Source organism: Thamnophis sirtalis, unplaced genomic scaffold (assembly GCF_051295495.1).
Source record: "Thamnophis sirtalis isolate CommonGarterSnake01/CBP01778 unplaced genomic scaffold, rThaSir2_p1.2 scaffold_4, whole genome shotgun sequence".
NCBI classification, from domain to species: Eukaryota; Metazoa; Chordata; class Lepidosauria; order Squamata; family Natricidae; genus Thamnophis; species Thamnophis sirtalis.
The window spans coordinates 123,556,419-123,571,613 of NW_028261384.1; the positions used below are offsets into that span (position 1 = coordinate 123,556,419).

The 15,195-nt window shown below is 49.4% G+C and overlaps 1 protein-coding gene across 2 annotated transcripts in view; it reads right to left on the minus strand.

The window, feature by feature from the left end:
- Window positions 1–1,899: 1,899 nt before the first annotated feature.
- The window catches only part of FBXL19 (F-box and leucine rich repeat protein 19), a 44,039-nt gene continuing 30,743 nt past the window's right edge, over window positions 1,900–15,195 (minus strand). For both annotated transcript variants that reach the window (XM_087714100.1, XM_087714101.1), the window contains 4 exons: window positions 14,609–14,772; window positions 10,078–10,239; window positions 7,317–7,535; window positions 1,900–5,094 (listed from right to left, as the gene is read on the minus strand). In XM_087714100.1, the coding sequence (XP_087570226.1) occupies window positions 4,877–5,094; window positions 7,317–7,535; window positions 10,078–10,239; window positions 14,609–14,772 (763 nt within the window). In that variant the 3' untranslated portion in view covers window positions 1,900–4,876. The remainder of the gene's footprint in view (window positions 5,095–7,316; window positions 7,536–10,077; window positions 10,240–14,608; window positions 14,773–15,195) is intronic.

Sequence of the window (15,195 nt, forward strand, 5' to 3'; positions counted from 1 at the left end):
CCGAATATATATATATCTATATATATAGGTTTGAATGTGCATGATGTGTGTGTAAAAGGAGGGGGGGAGGGAATAATGAAAAACAGGCTTTCAAGATCAAAACACTTTCGTTTTTTTGATATTTTTTTTTTGTTTATATAGCAAACAGTTATTATACAATAATAGAACCCCTGAAATTCAGATTGGAACCTGGTCTCACGTCCCCCTCCCTCCCCACTTGTAGAGTCCCCAAGGGGGCTTGGATAGAGATATGCAGGTCAAACATCACGGAGACGCATCGCTCCAAAAATCGGATTTTTTTTACATTTTTATTTCACCCCCCCTTGCTTTTTCTCCCCCCATCCCCAGCAGTCTTTGTCTCGATTTCTAGGTGAGGAGCAATAAGAGTCTATCGGAGATTAAAGTTGTAGCTGGAGGATGAACAATTAATTGGTGGGAGATGACGGGTGGTGGTGGTGGAAACACAGCTTTGGTCCACTGAGTTGAGGGGATGCGTTGGCGTGTTTGTGCGTGTGTTTCTGTGGATCGGGGAGACCTATGGAATAGCTCAGCCTTACCCAACTTGATCTTCTCTAAGGGATGGTGGACCACAACATCTACCACTTGGCAGCCCACAAGGAGGCTGGTTGAAAACACCGGGACGTAGACTCCAACACATCTGAGGTTCAATCGTGGTTGCCGGGAGTCTTGGAATACTTTCTGAAGCTACATCTGGGAGTAGGGGAGACACCGGACATGTTTCTCCATGTTCCTTTTCCAATGGGATCGAGAGACGGGCCTGCACCCTGATACAAGCGCCTGTCTTTGGAGTGATAATGGGTGAGGAAAACTGAGGTGAGGGTTAGGGCGATGGAAGGGAGAGCGATCACTTGCGTCCATCTCTACCCGAGCACTGAGCCACGGATGCCTCTCCACACTGGTGCAGTGGGCTTCCCGCCCAACATGTGCGGTCCCTAAAGCAGCAATCTAGAGCAGGAGTGGGCGACGATGGCCCCTTCGCCACCCGTGGACTTCAACTCCCAGAATTCCTGAGTCAACATGGCTGCCTTGGTCAGGGATTATGGGGGTTGAAGTTCACAAGTGGTGAAAGGGCCGTAACTGCCCACCCTTGCTTTAGAAGAATAATGCCACCCTGGGATGGCATTCCCACGTTTTTTCCTCTCACTCTTCACCGTTTCTTTTTAAACCTGAGGTATTTTTCTTTTCTTTTTTTTTTTCAAGAGATAAAACATCCATTTAAAAAAAAAACAATGATAAAAAAATAAACAAACCTCAAAAAATACGCTTGAAAAGAGCATTTCCCTTGGCTGCTGCCACTCTCTTCAGAGGAGAAGCGGACGAGGATGGGAGGGTCACCATGGCAGCCCCCCTCCCCTCCCCAAATATCTGTAGATAGATGGGCTCTTCCCTCTTAGTGTATACCTCTCCTTTTACATGAAGGAGAAATGAAGAGTGGAGGCCCCAAAACAACGAGGAGGCTGGTTGTGTGGAATGAAGCCCAGTTTCCTTGTTTTGCACCATGGAGTGTGGGAATGGGACGCGGACAGGACCACTAAATTGAGGACAGGCCATACAGTACATATTTATGCAGGGCCATAAGATCTGGAAAAGATCCACTGACACCCTCCCTCAAATATACAATATTTCCACCCAAGCTTAGCCCCAAAAGCCTCCACTCCTCAAAATTGTTTAATACTTGTTCTGTAAGAGTTGTGAGTAAAGGACAGAACGCTACTAGGCAGAAGGGAAAAAAATAAAAATAAAAGAAACCCTCCAGAAATGGAGATGGAGGAGAGAAAAAAAAAATTAAGATACCTTGGCCCTCTTTGGTTAATGGAGTGAGAGGGAAGGACTTACTTTGTTGACTTTCAGACAAATGGGAAAAAAATAAAAAAAATAAAAAAGGAAACAACGAAACCAACGAAACAATAAAAAAAGCACCCAACAGAACCGTAAAAAATAATAATAAAAAAAAACACAACCCAACACCGAAAACCTCGCCTCCGATTCCACAAGCTATCGCTGCGTTTTTTCTTTCAAGTAATGCTTTAGTAATAAATGAACGTTCAAGTATATATTAAAAGAAAATGGAAAAAAAAGAAGATACGTGACCAAATTGTAAATCAGTCTCATGCCATCCTCCCCTCCCCCAACGCACACAGAAAAGGCTGTGCCTGTGTCTGATGCCATCTGAAAACCCAGACGGGGCACAGGGTGAGAAGGATGGTGGGCAGGGTGAGGGAGGAAAAACAGAGAGAGGGAGAGGGAGAGAAGAGGAAGGGAGGAAAAGAAGGGCTTTAAAAAAAAAACAAAAAACAACAACCCACCCAACCCCATTCTAACCAAGAGGGGAGGGTTTCCGGACTGGATAAACAGTTTCTTTTGCTGCACTTCCCCAATCCAGTCCAGGTTGTTTCTAGTAACAAAAAAGTACAGCAATAAAATAAAATGGGATGATGGGGAAGACAAAGAGATGGGGGGGAGAGAAGAAATGAACAAGTGAAAGCGAAATGGACAGAATTGGGCACCTTTTAAGAGGGAACGAGTCCCCACCCGACCCCAAAGACGGACGTGGCCAAAGGGACGGAGAGAGCAGCACTGAGCAACGTGCTCCCCGCCTCCCAGCAGAAGGAGCAAAGATGACCGACAGCAGACCCTGCCTCGGTCCAGGACATTCGATTTGCACCACTTTTCTTTTCTACAGTATTTCTCCCCCCCCTTTAAAAGAAAATAAGAGATTTGAGGGGGATCCCACATGCATACATACCCAAGCACGCGCACACACACACACAAACACGTGCACACCCAAACAGCTGGATGGGAGGGTTCAAGTTTGAGATTCGGAGGCCGCGGAGAGTGGCTGGAATTAAGAGAAGGCCCCGCCGACTCCTGCTCAGCCGTAGTTGGCCCTGTGGGTAAGGAACACAGGCAGACCTCCCGCCACGCTCCCCCCGCTCCACAAAGTGGTTATTAAAGCTCGTGGTCCAAAATAACAAGAACCAAGGAAGGGGAAGACTGGAGAAGGAAGCTGCGAGGACTTTTCTGTCCAGCGTCGAAAAGCGGGCATGTCGAAGAGAGGAAGAACGCTTCTGGGGGAAGAAGTGATGGGAAGCCCTCTGTGGGAAAGCTGCTCCACAGAAGGTGGAATAACAGAGTTTGAAAGGAGCTGCGGGATCCATCCAGCCTGCCAAAGTGGGATGAAAACAGCCTGAGTGGGAATTTCCTCCAGGAACAGCCCAGGGCTCTGAAACAATACTGTAGACTTGTGTTTTTTTCAACCTCAGCAACTTTTAAGATGTGCGGACTTCAATTCCCAGAATTCATGCTAGCAGGGGAATCCTGGGAGTTGAAGTCCGCACGTCTTAATGGCTGAGAAATACTGTGCTGAGTGGACACGTTGCCCGAGGGCTGAGGGGGCTTGGAGGGAGAGGGGAGAGTGGATTTTTAGAGGCCTTTCCTCCAGGAAGGATCCCAACACACGCCAAGTGAGACAGGTTTAGTGCCTCCCCTTTACTCCCTTTCTTTTGGACAAAGTGTTCCGCCTTGCCTCTCCGCTCCCATGAGCAAAACTCTTTATTCCCCCACCATCACCACCTGCAGTCCATACTGGTCAAAAGCAGCGAAGACACACACTGACGCCTTGTGTCTGTGTGTAGGATGAAAGTTAACTTGGCAAAGGAGGAGAGGCCCAAAACTTGGCGAGGGACTCCATCCACATGGTGTGGGCTTGCGAGCGCATGCATATGTAGGTTTAATGCGTAAACAAGACAGCAGCAGGCACGCTGTGCGTGCAGGACGCAGCAGGTGTGTTTCACAGTGTGGGCATCCAGTGAGGCACTGGGGATGGCATTTGGCAAAGCTGCATCCCCAAGAGGCCTCAGCTGCATACTGGGATCGGCTGGGAGGGAGAGTGAGGAGGAGGAGGAGGAGGAGGAGGAGAGAATCTCAAGGGAAGGATACCTATAGAGATACTTTCTGGCCTCCAATGGACGGGCGAGAAGAGAATTAGGGGCACAAAGGGCACCGATGCAGGAAGCAGATCAAATGGATGTGCCGGCTCCAGAGACCGTCCGGTGCTGTGGGAAAGAGACAGCGGTAGAGAGAGGCAGGAAGGAGCCCCAGCAGGTACAGCAGTGGGAAAAGACAGGGCAAAGGAAATCCGGAAATCAGCTGGCTGGTCCTTGCTTGGCCCCCTTGGAAAACCACACTGCAGATGCACAACTGGGAAGAGAGGAAAAGGAAGTGGGTGGGCAGGCTGACATGGATGCGCACTCACACACTCACACACCCTTTAAAAACAATCAAGGCAGCATGTGGGAGGGGGGGGTAGGGGAGGGCCGATGAGGTTGGAGTGCACATTTGCATTGGGCAAGGAACGGGGGCTGGAAAAACGTAATATATCCGACCCCATCAAAGAAGCTGCCTTCCTCCCAAGCCAGCATTTCAAGGCTGAATGTCAACTCCCCCCATCCCCTGTCGCCCCGAGATAGCGGGGTGTACCAATGGTGGCACGGAGGGATATTTGGAGGCGGGGGAGAGGGAAAGAGGGGGAGACGCAGTGCATGGTGGGAGGAATACGCATTTTCCCCAGCATTGTAAAGCGACAAGGCTACCTCGGACCCCCACTTACTCCGCGGCTGTCCAGGAACAAGTGGATGGAGCAAAAGGCCACCTGGCCTTCAGCAGGCCGGGCCTGGGGAAGGGGGCACGATCCCCCCCTCCCCCACCGGCACCCTCTTTGCTGCACAAGTAAGGGGGTGGAGATGCCACTCCGGTTCAGTGCATGGCTTTAAGTAAAAAGGTTCTCTCAGAGTCCGTGTCCGACGGTCGGATTGGTGAAGCTGAGTCTTTCTGCGCCTCCACCCCAGGGCGAGTATTAGCTGTCCTTCAGCAGCAATTTCTCCTCGGGGCAACGAAAAGGAGGTGAGGGTGCGCCGGGGGCGGGGGGCACAGCGTTGCTGTTGGAGACCGAGTCCTCGGCAAATCGGGCACAGGCCTCTGTCGTGATGTGGTGACAGGAACGGAGGTCAATACGGGAGAGGCGTGGACAGCGGCGGAAAAGGGGCAGACACTGATCCGTCAGCCGGTTACATCCTGTCAGGGCAGGAAGAAGGAATAGCAATAAGACTTATACACCACCCTACAGTATTTTAGCGCAGGCGTCCCCACCCTTTCAGAACTCAGGGACCACTAAATCCATAATTTAAAATCCCACGGACCACTGATATGATCTGCCTGATGACTGGCTGGGTGGGCGTGGCTAGGTGGTCATGTGACTGTGTGGGCATGGCCAACTTGATGTCACTCATGTTGAGGGGTGCCTCACCAGCCTCTACCCGCCCTCCCCTCCCAACCATCCTCTCTTGCCCACCCGGGCTCCTTAGGGTACCAACGGGAAGCAGTTGCTGGAGCTAAGCAGCCACCATGAGAAAGAGTTGGCAAAACAGCTGGCTCAGTTCAAACTGGATCTGACCGAGAAGGAAGCTCGGTAGAAGCACCCCCACCCGAATGGTATGAATGTTGTGTTCTTTTTAATTATGTATTGTTCTTATGTGTCATTGTTTGTATCCCCTTCCCCATGAGTTGTAAGCCGCCCTGAGTCCCCCCAGGGAAAAGGGCGGCCTATAAATAAACTTTCAAATCAAAATCAAATCACTTCACTGAGGAGTACGAGCATAGGCTTTCCAAGCAGAGGGAAGACCTGCAGGAATGCAAAGCCAGGTACCGGTGCCTGGAGGCTCAGTGGGCTGAGATGGCCAGCCAGTTCCAGGCCATGATGTAGTCCCTCTGGCTCTTCGCCACCAGTGGTGCTTCTCTCCAGCCTTCACCCAAAGCCCCGCACCAAAAGGTTGAAGCAGACTCCAAATCGGAATTTCTGCCCCCCTTTGACCTGCATAAAAAGACCCCAAAGGGGGAGACTCTCTGCAGCAACACAAGTGTTCACTGCATGTTGTCTGGCCCAGGAGCCGTAGTTTGAGGACCCCTCATTTAATGCAATATAAAAAAAGCAAATAATTTTTCTTGCGGACCACCAAAATTTTCTTGCGGACCACCAGTTGGTAACTGCTGATTTAGAGCAGGGGTTCCCTGCCCCCCCGGTCCATGGACCAGCACTAGTCTGCAGCATGCCAGAAACAGGTCCGTGCAAACAAGGGAAACCCTCTCCGCCGGATGAAGGGCAGCACGTAAAACCACACTCACTCCGGTCCGTGGAATACCTTTCTCCACGGAAGCGGTCTCTGGTGCCGCAAAGGCTTGGGTTCACCACTTTACAACGTTCTCCAGTGGTTTACGGAGTCAGCATATTGCTGCCAGCCATTTGCGTCCTCATTTTACCGATTTCAGAAGGATGGAAGGCTGAGTCAACACTGAGCCCTATCAAGATTGAACTCCAGGCTGTGGGCAGAGTTTGCCTGTAATAGTGCATTCTAACCTCTGCGCCACCAAAGGTCCTCCAGAACAGGAGGCTAGGAAATAACACTGGTTTGAGGCCATGTTTTGAGATCATCGGATAGCACTGGGCTGTGGAGAAAAGGGGCCTGGCTCAGGAAACTGGGTAGGAATTGGGGCTGATTTTATAGGGGGAAAAACAATTTGCCCCAACGAATTAGCAACAGATACATTCTTAGAAATGTAGACAAGGAATGGCACGGTGGGACAATGTCATGGCCACTACAGGTAATCCTCAATCTATAGCAGTAGCACTTAGACTTATATACCACTTTGAAGTGCTTTTACAGCCCTCCCTAAGCAATTTATAGAGTCAGCCTGTTGCCCTCAACAATCTGGGTCCTCATTTTACCCACCTCGGAAGGATGGAAGGCTGAATTGATCTTCAGCCTGGTGAGATTCGAACTGCAAAATTGAAGGCAGCTGGCAGTCAGCAGAAGTACCCTGCAGTACTGCACTCTAACCAATGCGCCACCATGGTTCTATGACCACAATTGCGCTTGGAATCACGGTTGTAAGATGATGGTTGTTAAGCAGATTTGTTTAATAACCATGACGTTTGCCTAACGACTTCCATATAAATTGCTGTAAAATTGGGTCTGGCTTGATTTACAACTGCAGCAACGTTCAGCAGAAGTTCAATTTCTAATTGCGATCTTAAATCAAGGACCCCATCTGGTAATGGGACCTGGGCAAGGGGCGACAGGAGAAAAACAGGGTTGCCGGTGTGTCATGGAAGAAGAAAGGTAGAGAAACTTTGGGGCAGATGTTCAATTCCTTAACCACTACACTGCACTGTTTGTCCCTCAAGAGGCGGCATCATTTCGGTGCCCATTCATGCAGGAGCCCATAGGGGCTCAACTCACCGGTGAGGTTGAGTTCAGCGAGGGTCTCTCGGAGTGGAGAATTAGCAGCGGTCAGCAGGTTAACAGACTGGTCACCTACGTGGTTGCAGTGGCTCAGGTCCAGTTTGGCAAGCTGAGGGGTGTGCCGGATTACCAAGCGCAGAGATGCGTCTGTGATGTCCAGGCCGGAGAGCCGTAGTTCAGAGACATTCTGGAGCCGGCCCCGGCTTTCTGTCTGGCCTAGCAGGGTGAGAATACAGAGGGAGAATGAGCCTCACGGGATAAACCGGGACCTCTGCCCTAAACGGCACATGCACGACTCGGAAAGCTTATTCTAACAGGCTTTGGCAAAACGACACCCATTTGTTTCACTGGAGCAACTCGGACCACGGAGTTGATCAGATTTTCTTTCCTAAAATTAAGGGGCCAGCTGGTTGTCCCCAACCAGGTGCACCCCTCAAACTGCTTCTTGACAGATTGAAATTGGGATGTTCCTCAGTGTCCGTGAAGATTTGCCCTGCTCCGGCGGGACTCCAGGCAAAAGGATCTCCAGCGCACGCTGCTTTTGCTGAAGCTTCCCAGCCTGGAAGCCCTCGGCCAGCAATGCAGGAAAGGATCCTCTTAGCCTCCTACCACCTTGCTCACCTCTTCCCTACAGGAGGGCCATAAAAGGAGATTTTTCTGCCCTGCTGCCTCTCCCAGTCACTTGCCGACAGCAGCTGCAAGGTGAGTGAGATCCCACGCGTACTGAGGGAACTCCAGGCTAGCCACCTCTAGCAATTTTAGCAGCCCAAGTCTGAAGGCTCCTCGGGGCATGGAACGGACACAGGGCCAGGTGCCTCCAGCAAGCATGCAGCAGCAGCATCTGCAGCTGTTCAGGGCTGGGACATCACAGATCAAGAATTCAGACCGGGCCACTCCAGCCTACAGTGCATCCAAGGGCCCCTACATGAGCTGAGAGATTTCTGAGACACAATAGCTGGGGTGGAGATTACAGGCGATTCTAGGCCAGAAGTGATAAGCTCCAAGCCTTAGTGTGCAGAGAAGTCTCTTAGACTGGGCACTATTAGGTGAAGGCTTAGGCTTAGCAGCTCTGACACAGGGACCGGAATGACCCAGCAGCTGCATCAGAGCCTCACAGCTGGTAGAACAGAAGGTTTGCAGAATAACCAACATAAAAAGGTAAAGGTTCCCCCGCACATGCGTGCTAGTCATTTCCGGCTCATCTCAGTTTCAAAGCTGAAGAGCCAGGGCTGTCCAAAGACGTCTCCGAGGTCATGTGGCCGACATGACTAAACACCGAAGGTGCAGGGAACGCTGTTACCTTCCCACCAAAAGTGGTTCCTATTTTTCTACTTGCATTTTTTATGTGCTTTCTAACTTCGGCTAGGTTGGCAGAAGCTGGGACAAATAATGGGAGCTCACTCTGTTATGCGGCGCTAGGGATTCAAACTGTTGAACTGCTGACTTTTTGATCGACAAACTCAGTGTTTTAGCTACTGAGCCACCGCATCCTTTAATAGACGTACGTTTTGTCTAAATATAAGGGGAAACATCTTGGGTGGCAAGAACTGCACATCTGTGGATTTCTCATTTCTAGAGTTTTTCAAGAAGAAGATGGACAAGCCACTTCCCATGGATGGTTTAACTGCTTCACCTGCATGTCATAGAGCAATGGTCTCCAACCTTGGCAACTTTAAGACCTGTGGACTTCAACTCCCAGAGTTCCTCAGCCAGCAAAGCTGGCTGAGGAACTCTGGGAGTTGAAGTCCACAGGTCTTAAAGTTGCTAAGGTTGGAGACCACTGTCATAGAGGACTTCACTAGACGATCCCAATCATCCCTTCTGGTTTTACAATACCTGTAGGAGATGACCAGGCTGAGCCCGAGGGAGGGGGGGGTCAAACCTGTCATCAGTCATGAGTCCCTCTGCACACACACAAGATATCTAAGTTCAGATCGTTGTGAATTCCTTATTCACCATCAAATTACTTTAGCTGCTAATAGTTCAGATTCTTGTACAGAGCTTGAACTTACAATAAGCTCTTTGTGCCCATTTGAACTGCCTGGATCTCCTGGTGCTTGACAGTACCCAACAACTTAGTACAAAGCATAACACTCTGAATCATAAACTGCCGTTACTATGGGCTGCGTTGTGAGATAGGAGAGGTTAAAATGGGAGCGGGAACAGTTTGCAACTCAGTGCGCTGTTTTGAGTGCAGCCAATGTTGGCTAACTCGGAGCAGATGCTGACAATTTTTCCTAGAGGCTTACAATTCAGCCTGCCTCCACAACCACTTTTAAAGATTGGCAAAGCCTCGAGAGATTTCATGCCAGCGCTGTGCGAAGATCTCTCCGTGGTCAAGTGGCCGGCATGACTAAACGCCGAAAGTGCACGGAACGCTGTTACCTTCCCACCAAAGGTGGTTCCTATTTTTTCTACTTGCATCTTTACATGCTTTCGAACTGCTAGGTTGGCAGAAGCTGTGACAAGTAATGGGAGCTCACTCCATTATGCGGCGCCAGGGATTCGAACCGCTGAGCTGACAAGCTCAGCAGCCACTGAGCTACCGCGTCCCCTGTATTCCGTTCTTACATGCAGGTATTTTATGAAACGTCTTTACTGTGGGGAAAGGAAAGGAAAGGGGGGTGCTGGAGGGTACGTCTGGATTGCCTGGCACTTCCTTGGGATGGGGAAAAAAAATAGTGGTAAAATTGCTGCGCAGATATCCCTGCCCTCCCTCTGTCCGAGAGACCGTTCCTTCCGGTACAGATAGCTTTACCAGGCTTGGCATCTGTGGCAGGCAAGAGCAGCTCGCGGAGGTGAGAATCCTTGACATCCTCAATCCAACGCAAATCTAGGAGCTGTAGGGAGGGGAAGTTGGCGGTGCCGAGGGCCGACACGGAGCACCAAGAGCAGCCTGTTAGGATGAGCTCCTTAAGGCCTGTTGGGAGAAGAGAATGTCAAGTGGGGAAAAAGAGAACCTTGCAAACAAGATATTTCTCTCTGCTTCTAACTCCTCCCCCACCCATCCCCCACGGCTCCTTCCTCCGTATTCCCTACCATGAACTCGCTTTTCTACCCCAAACTTTTGGTTTCTTGCTCCCAGGTCACATCCTGTCCTATATACAGCAGTAGGATTCAAAAAGGTTAGCTCCGGAGGCTTTCCATGGAGCTTCCGGGAGGGTGGAAATGGGCCAGTTTCTGGACTTCCGGGAGGCCCATTTTTCGCCCTCCAGAGGCTCTAGAGGTTTTCCTGAACCCCCGGAGAGCGAAAATGGCCTCCCGCAGTCTCCGGAAGCTGGAAACGAGCCTGTTTCTGGGTGCGCTTCAGGGTACTGATGACCACCTTTAAAGCCCTTCATGGTAGTGGATCTGGGTACTTGAGAGACCGCCTTCTGCCAATTACCTCCCTCCGACCGATTAGATCGCACAGACGGGGCCTCCTCCGAATCCCATCCGCCAGTCAATGTCGACTGGCGACTACACGGAGGAGAGCCTTTTCTGTTGCAGCTCCGACCCTGTGGAACGATCTCCCCGTCGAGATTCGTACCCTCACCACCATCCAGACCTTCCGCACAGCCCTTAAGACCTGGCTCTCCCATCAGGCCTGGGGATAGGTTCCCAATTTACCCGCCCGAGTGTTGACTGTTGAATGCAAGTTGTGTTGTATTATTTTAGTCTGTTCACATATTGTCTGTCTTGGTATTGCACCCCCTTCCCTGCGATTGTAAGCCGCCCTGAGTCCCCTCAGGGAAAAGGGCGGCCTATAAATCTTAATAAAATGTCAAAAAATGTCAAAAAAAAATGTTTCCAGACTTTCAGATGGCCTGGTTTTTGACCTCCCAGACCCTCCGCACAGGCCCAGTACTTATTCAGCATGATTAATGGGCCGCATGGAGACTCTTGGGAGGGGCATGACCAGGTGGGCAGAGCCAGCCAGTCCTTCCAAACAACAAAAGTAGCATCCGGTTCGCCCGAACCAGTCCGAAACGGCTGAATTCCATCCCCACCTATACGACAGAGTTCCCCAACATTCCTTGCTTTGCGGATTGGCTGGGGGGGGGGGGTAGTTCATGTAAATCACGCGTGACCATGTGCAACTCCATTTACACCATCAGTGTGCACGCATGCCTGCCCCTCACGCAAATGGAGCACGCAAACGCATATGCTCGGCCATTTTCGTGGCCCAGTTGCAAATCAGTCACAGCCCACTAGTGCGACTCACAGGTTGGGGATCCCTGCTGTACAATGTTTCTTGGAATGTCCTTCTTCTCTTTTTTTGGCCAATCTTTTTCTTTATCTCACAAAGCAAGATGGCTGTCCTGCTTCTGCTCTTGTCCTCAAATTTCATCCCTTCCTACAATTGAGCTATGCGACCTATATCAAGACTACGTTCTCAGCCACAAGCTGAGAGGATGCAAGTGGAAAAGAAAAAAATCTGCAGGATTCAGAGCTACTAAATCTTATCAAACCTTCCTTGTCCACACGGATAGCTTAAGATTGTTGACTGTGGTTTTTGCAAAGCAGCAGCATTCTTAACCAATCAAACAGAAAAGAGCTGGAAGGGACCTTCCAGGTCTTCTAGTCCAACCCCCTGCACAAACAGGCAAGCAGTTGTCTTTTTCAGGCAAGCAGTTGTCCCATGTCTCCAGTCCTTATGCCATCCATCTCGTAAATTTGCAGGATTCTTCCCCCCCACCCACACCGTGTATATGCATACACTCGAACTAGACTGTGATATTTCTCTGTGTCATATGCGTGTGCGTGTATGTGGATTTATGCATAATGGTTATCTTTTGAGAGCTGGACACAATGAAATTTCACTTTAATGTATGTTGATTACTTTACATTTAAAGTGACAATAAAGTTTTGTTCTATTCTATTCTATTCTATTCTATTTTATCCCATTCCATTCTTTCTTAAAAACCTCCAGTGATGGAGCACTGACAACTTCTGAAGGCAAGCTGTTCCACTGGTTGATTGTCCTCACTGGTAAGAAGTTCCTCCTTAATTCCAGGTTGCTTCCCTCCTTGATTAGTTTCCATCCCACTGCCACCATCACCAGTCATTTGAATTAGGGCATCCAGGGTCATCACTGCAGTGGAAATTAGCCTAGCGCAGGTTCTTTGAATTTGTTTCAAATTAAGAATTTTCTGTGCCCAGAAATTCTGGCTATCCCTTAAAAGCCTAGACCATTCAATTACTGTATTTTTCAGACTATAAGACACACTCCCCTCCCCCTAAAAGAGGGTGAAAATTTGGGTGAGCCTTATACACTGAATGTAGCCCCACCCACCCACTGGCCCCCACCTTTGGCCTCTGCCTCCCAGCAATTTGCCTCCTTGCAGCGAACAGCAAACAGCCTGTTTCAGTTTCAGCAAAGCCTGATTAGCACAAGCAGCTGATTGTTGGTTGGATCAGCCTCCCAACCATCAGCTGTTTCAGAGATTGCCTATTGCTGCCTCTGGGTTTCCCATTTTTGGCCTCTGCATCCCATGTTTGGCCTTTGTGCACCCTGTTTTCAGCCTCCGCGTTCCCCATTTTCCGCCCATTCTAATCTCCGCTGTCTGGAACGCTCAGAAAGCGTGGTGCGCGGTGGCTGAAAATGGGATGCAGAGGCCAAAAATGGAGTGCACCGAGGCAGCAATAGGCAATGGCAATCCCTGCAACCTGAAAGAGCTGATGGTCAGGAGGCTGATCCAACCGACAACCAGCTACTTGTGCTAATCAGGCTGTGCTAAAACTGAAACGGGCTGTTTGCCGCAAGGAGGCAAATTGCTGGGAGGCCGAGGCAGATTATTTTCTGCCATGTTTTCCTCTCCAAAAGCTAGGTGCGGCTTATACTTTGAAGCATTTTATACTGTGAAAAATACGGTACCTTTTCGTACATCCAGATTAACACTAAGTGCAGGGTCTTCAGGCTGCGAATGTCTCCCCCAATCCTAAGGGGTTAAGCCAACTTAAAGAGAGGGAGCCTTGAGAACTTTGTTCTCAAGGTTGAAACAAAGCTACTGCATTCACTTTTCCTTAAATAAATATGCAGAATTGAATTCTCTGGAATAACCTTTGGAATTTGCATTTCTGGGTTCAAACACACCCTTGCTCTAAATGGAATTCAAATCTGGTGAGATTTGGCTTCACTCTAGCTAGTCCTCGACTTACAACTGCAATGGAGCCCAAAATTTGTTGCTAAGCGAGACATTCGCTAAATAAATTTTGCCCCTTGTTACAACCTTCCTTGCCACAGTTGTTAAGTGAATCACTGCAGCTATTAAGTTAGTGACACGTTCGCTAAGTAAATCTGGCTTCCCCACTGACTTTGCTTGTCAGAAGGTTGCAAAAAGGGATCACAGAACCTCTGGACACGCAACAGTCATAATTATGAGACAAATGCCAAGCATCCAAATTTTGATCACATGGACGTGGCAATGGTTGTTGTGAGAAAACCCATCATAAATTACTTTTCCCAGTGCTGTTGTTACTTAAAACAACCACTAAACAAATGGTTCTAAGTCAAGTAATGATTTTGGCCAGGACTTTTTTGTATTTATGTAATGAGTGGGTTCTCATCTCTGGGGGATATCTGGGAGTTTTGCAGAATTGTCATGTTCTGACCGAGGCTTCCCAAGAGCATGAACAAAACTCCTTGTCCCAACAAAAAAACCCTTTTATTAATTTACAGTGAATTCTGCCCATTCACATCCAGCAAAGTCTTTCAAGGGAGGATTTACAGTCACAGACCTTATCTGGCTTGGAGAGCTAACAGGCTGATATCTGCAAAACTTGGCAAGGAGGCTCAAGAGTGTCACAAACCAAGTGAGCGAACTAATTGTCTTCTGCAAACTCCACTCCCTTTTCGCTCCTCTTTTATTTTCTCTGGGAGGAGCCATTCATCATCTACCTGTGGCCTTACTCCCAAGTCAACCCGTTCTTTAGCTGTTGCTTTTGTCTGGCAACTCTGCGCATGCGCACATGGGAACAGGCTCCAGCTGTTCCTCTGCCTCACGGATGTCTGAAAGCAACTGATAACTGTCTGACGGCTCTGTCCCCCTCTCTGCCTCTGACACAGGGCCCTCATCAGAGCCTTCCCCAGACTCCAGGACTGGCCCATGTTCCTCCCCAACCTTCTCACTGTCCGAATCTGCTGCAAGCTCTGTTGGTGGGCCACAACATGTCAAACCTTTGAACAACAGGATTTCTGGATTTGGAAATAAAATATAAGTGCTCCAAAGAAGGAAGCATTGGCTACTGTTTCATCTCTGTCTCCCTTAAGCCTCCCCCTCCCCCTCTCCAATTCAACCTCCAAATACCTTGCAACCTGTTCAGGAGCCACATTAGCTGCTTCTTGGAGATGTTGGTCCAGCTCAGATCAAGACTGGCTGGCTGCCTTCGGATGATTCCGCTCAGCATGGAGGGAGTGATAGATTTCCGATGGCTCAAATCAATGTACGTCCAAAGCCTCTTGTCACAGCACCTGGGAGGAGGGAAGGATGGCCAAAAGGAAACAATGATTCACGGAATCATGAGAGCTGGAAAGAATTACAGGTAGTCCTCGACTTACAACCACAATGGGGCCCAAAATGTCTATTGTTAAGAGAGACATTTGTTAAGTGACTTCCCCCCTTCCCATTTTACAACCTTTCTTGCCACAGTTGTTAAGTGACTCACAGCAACTGATTAAGTTGATACACTGGTCGTTAAGTGAATCTGGCTTCCCCATGGACTCGGCAGGAGGGCACAAAAGTTGATCATGTGACCTTTGAGACACAGTCACAGTCATAAATATGCCTGCCAAGCATCTGGATTTGGATCGCACAATCATGGAGAGGCTGCAAAGTTCGTAACTGTGAATAATGGCCGACGGTCCCTTTTTTCAGTGCCATTGTAACTTTGAACG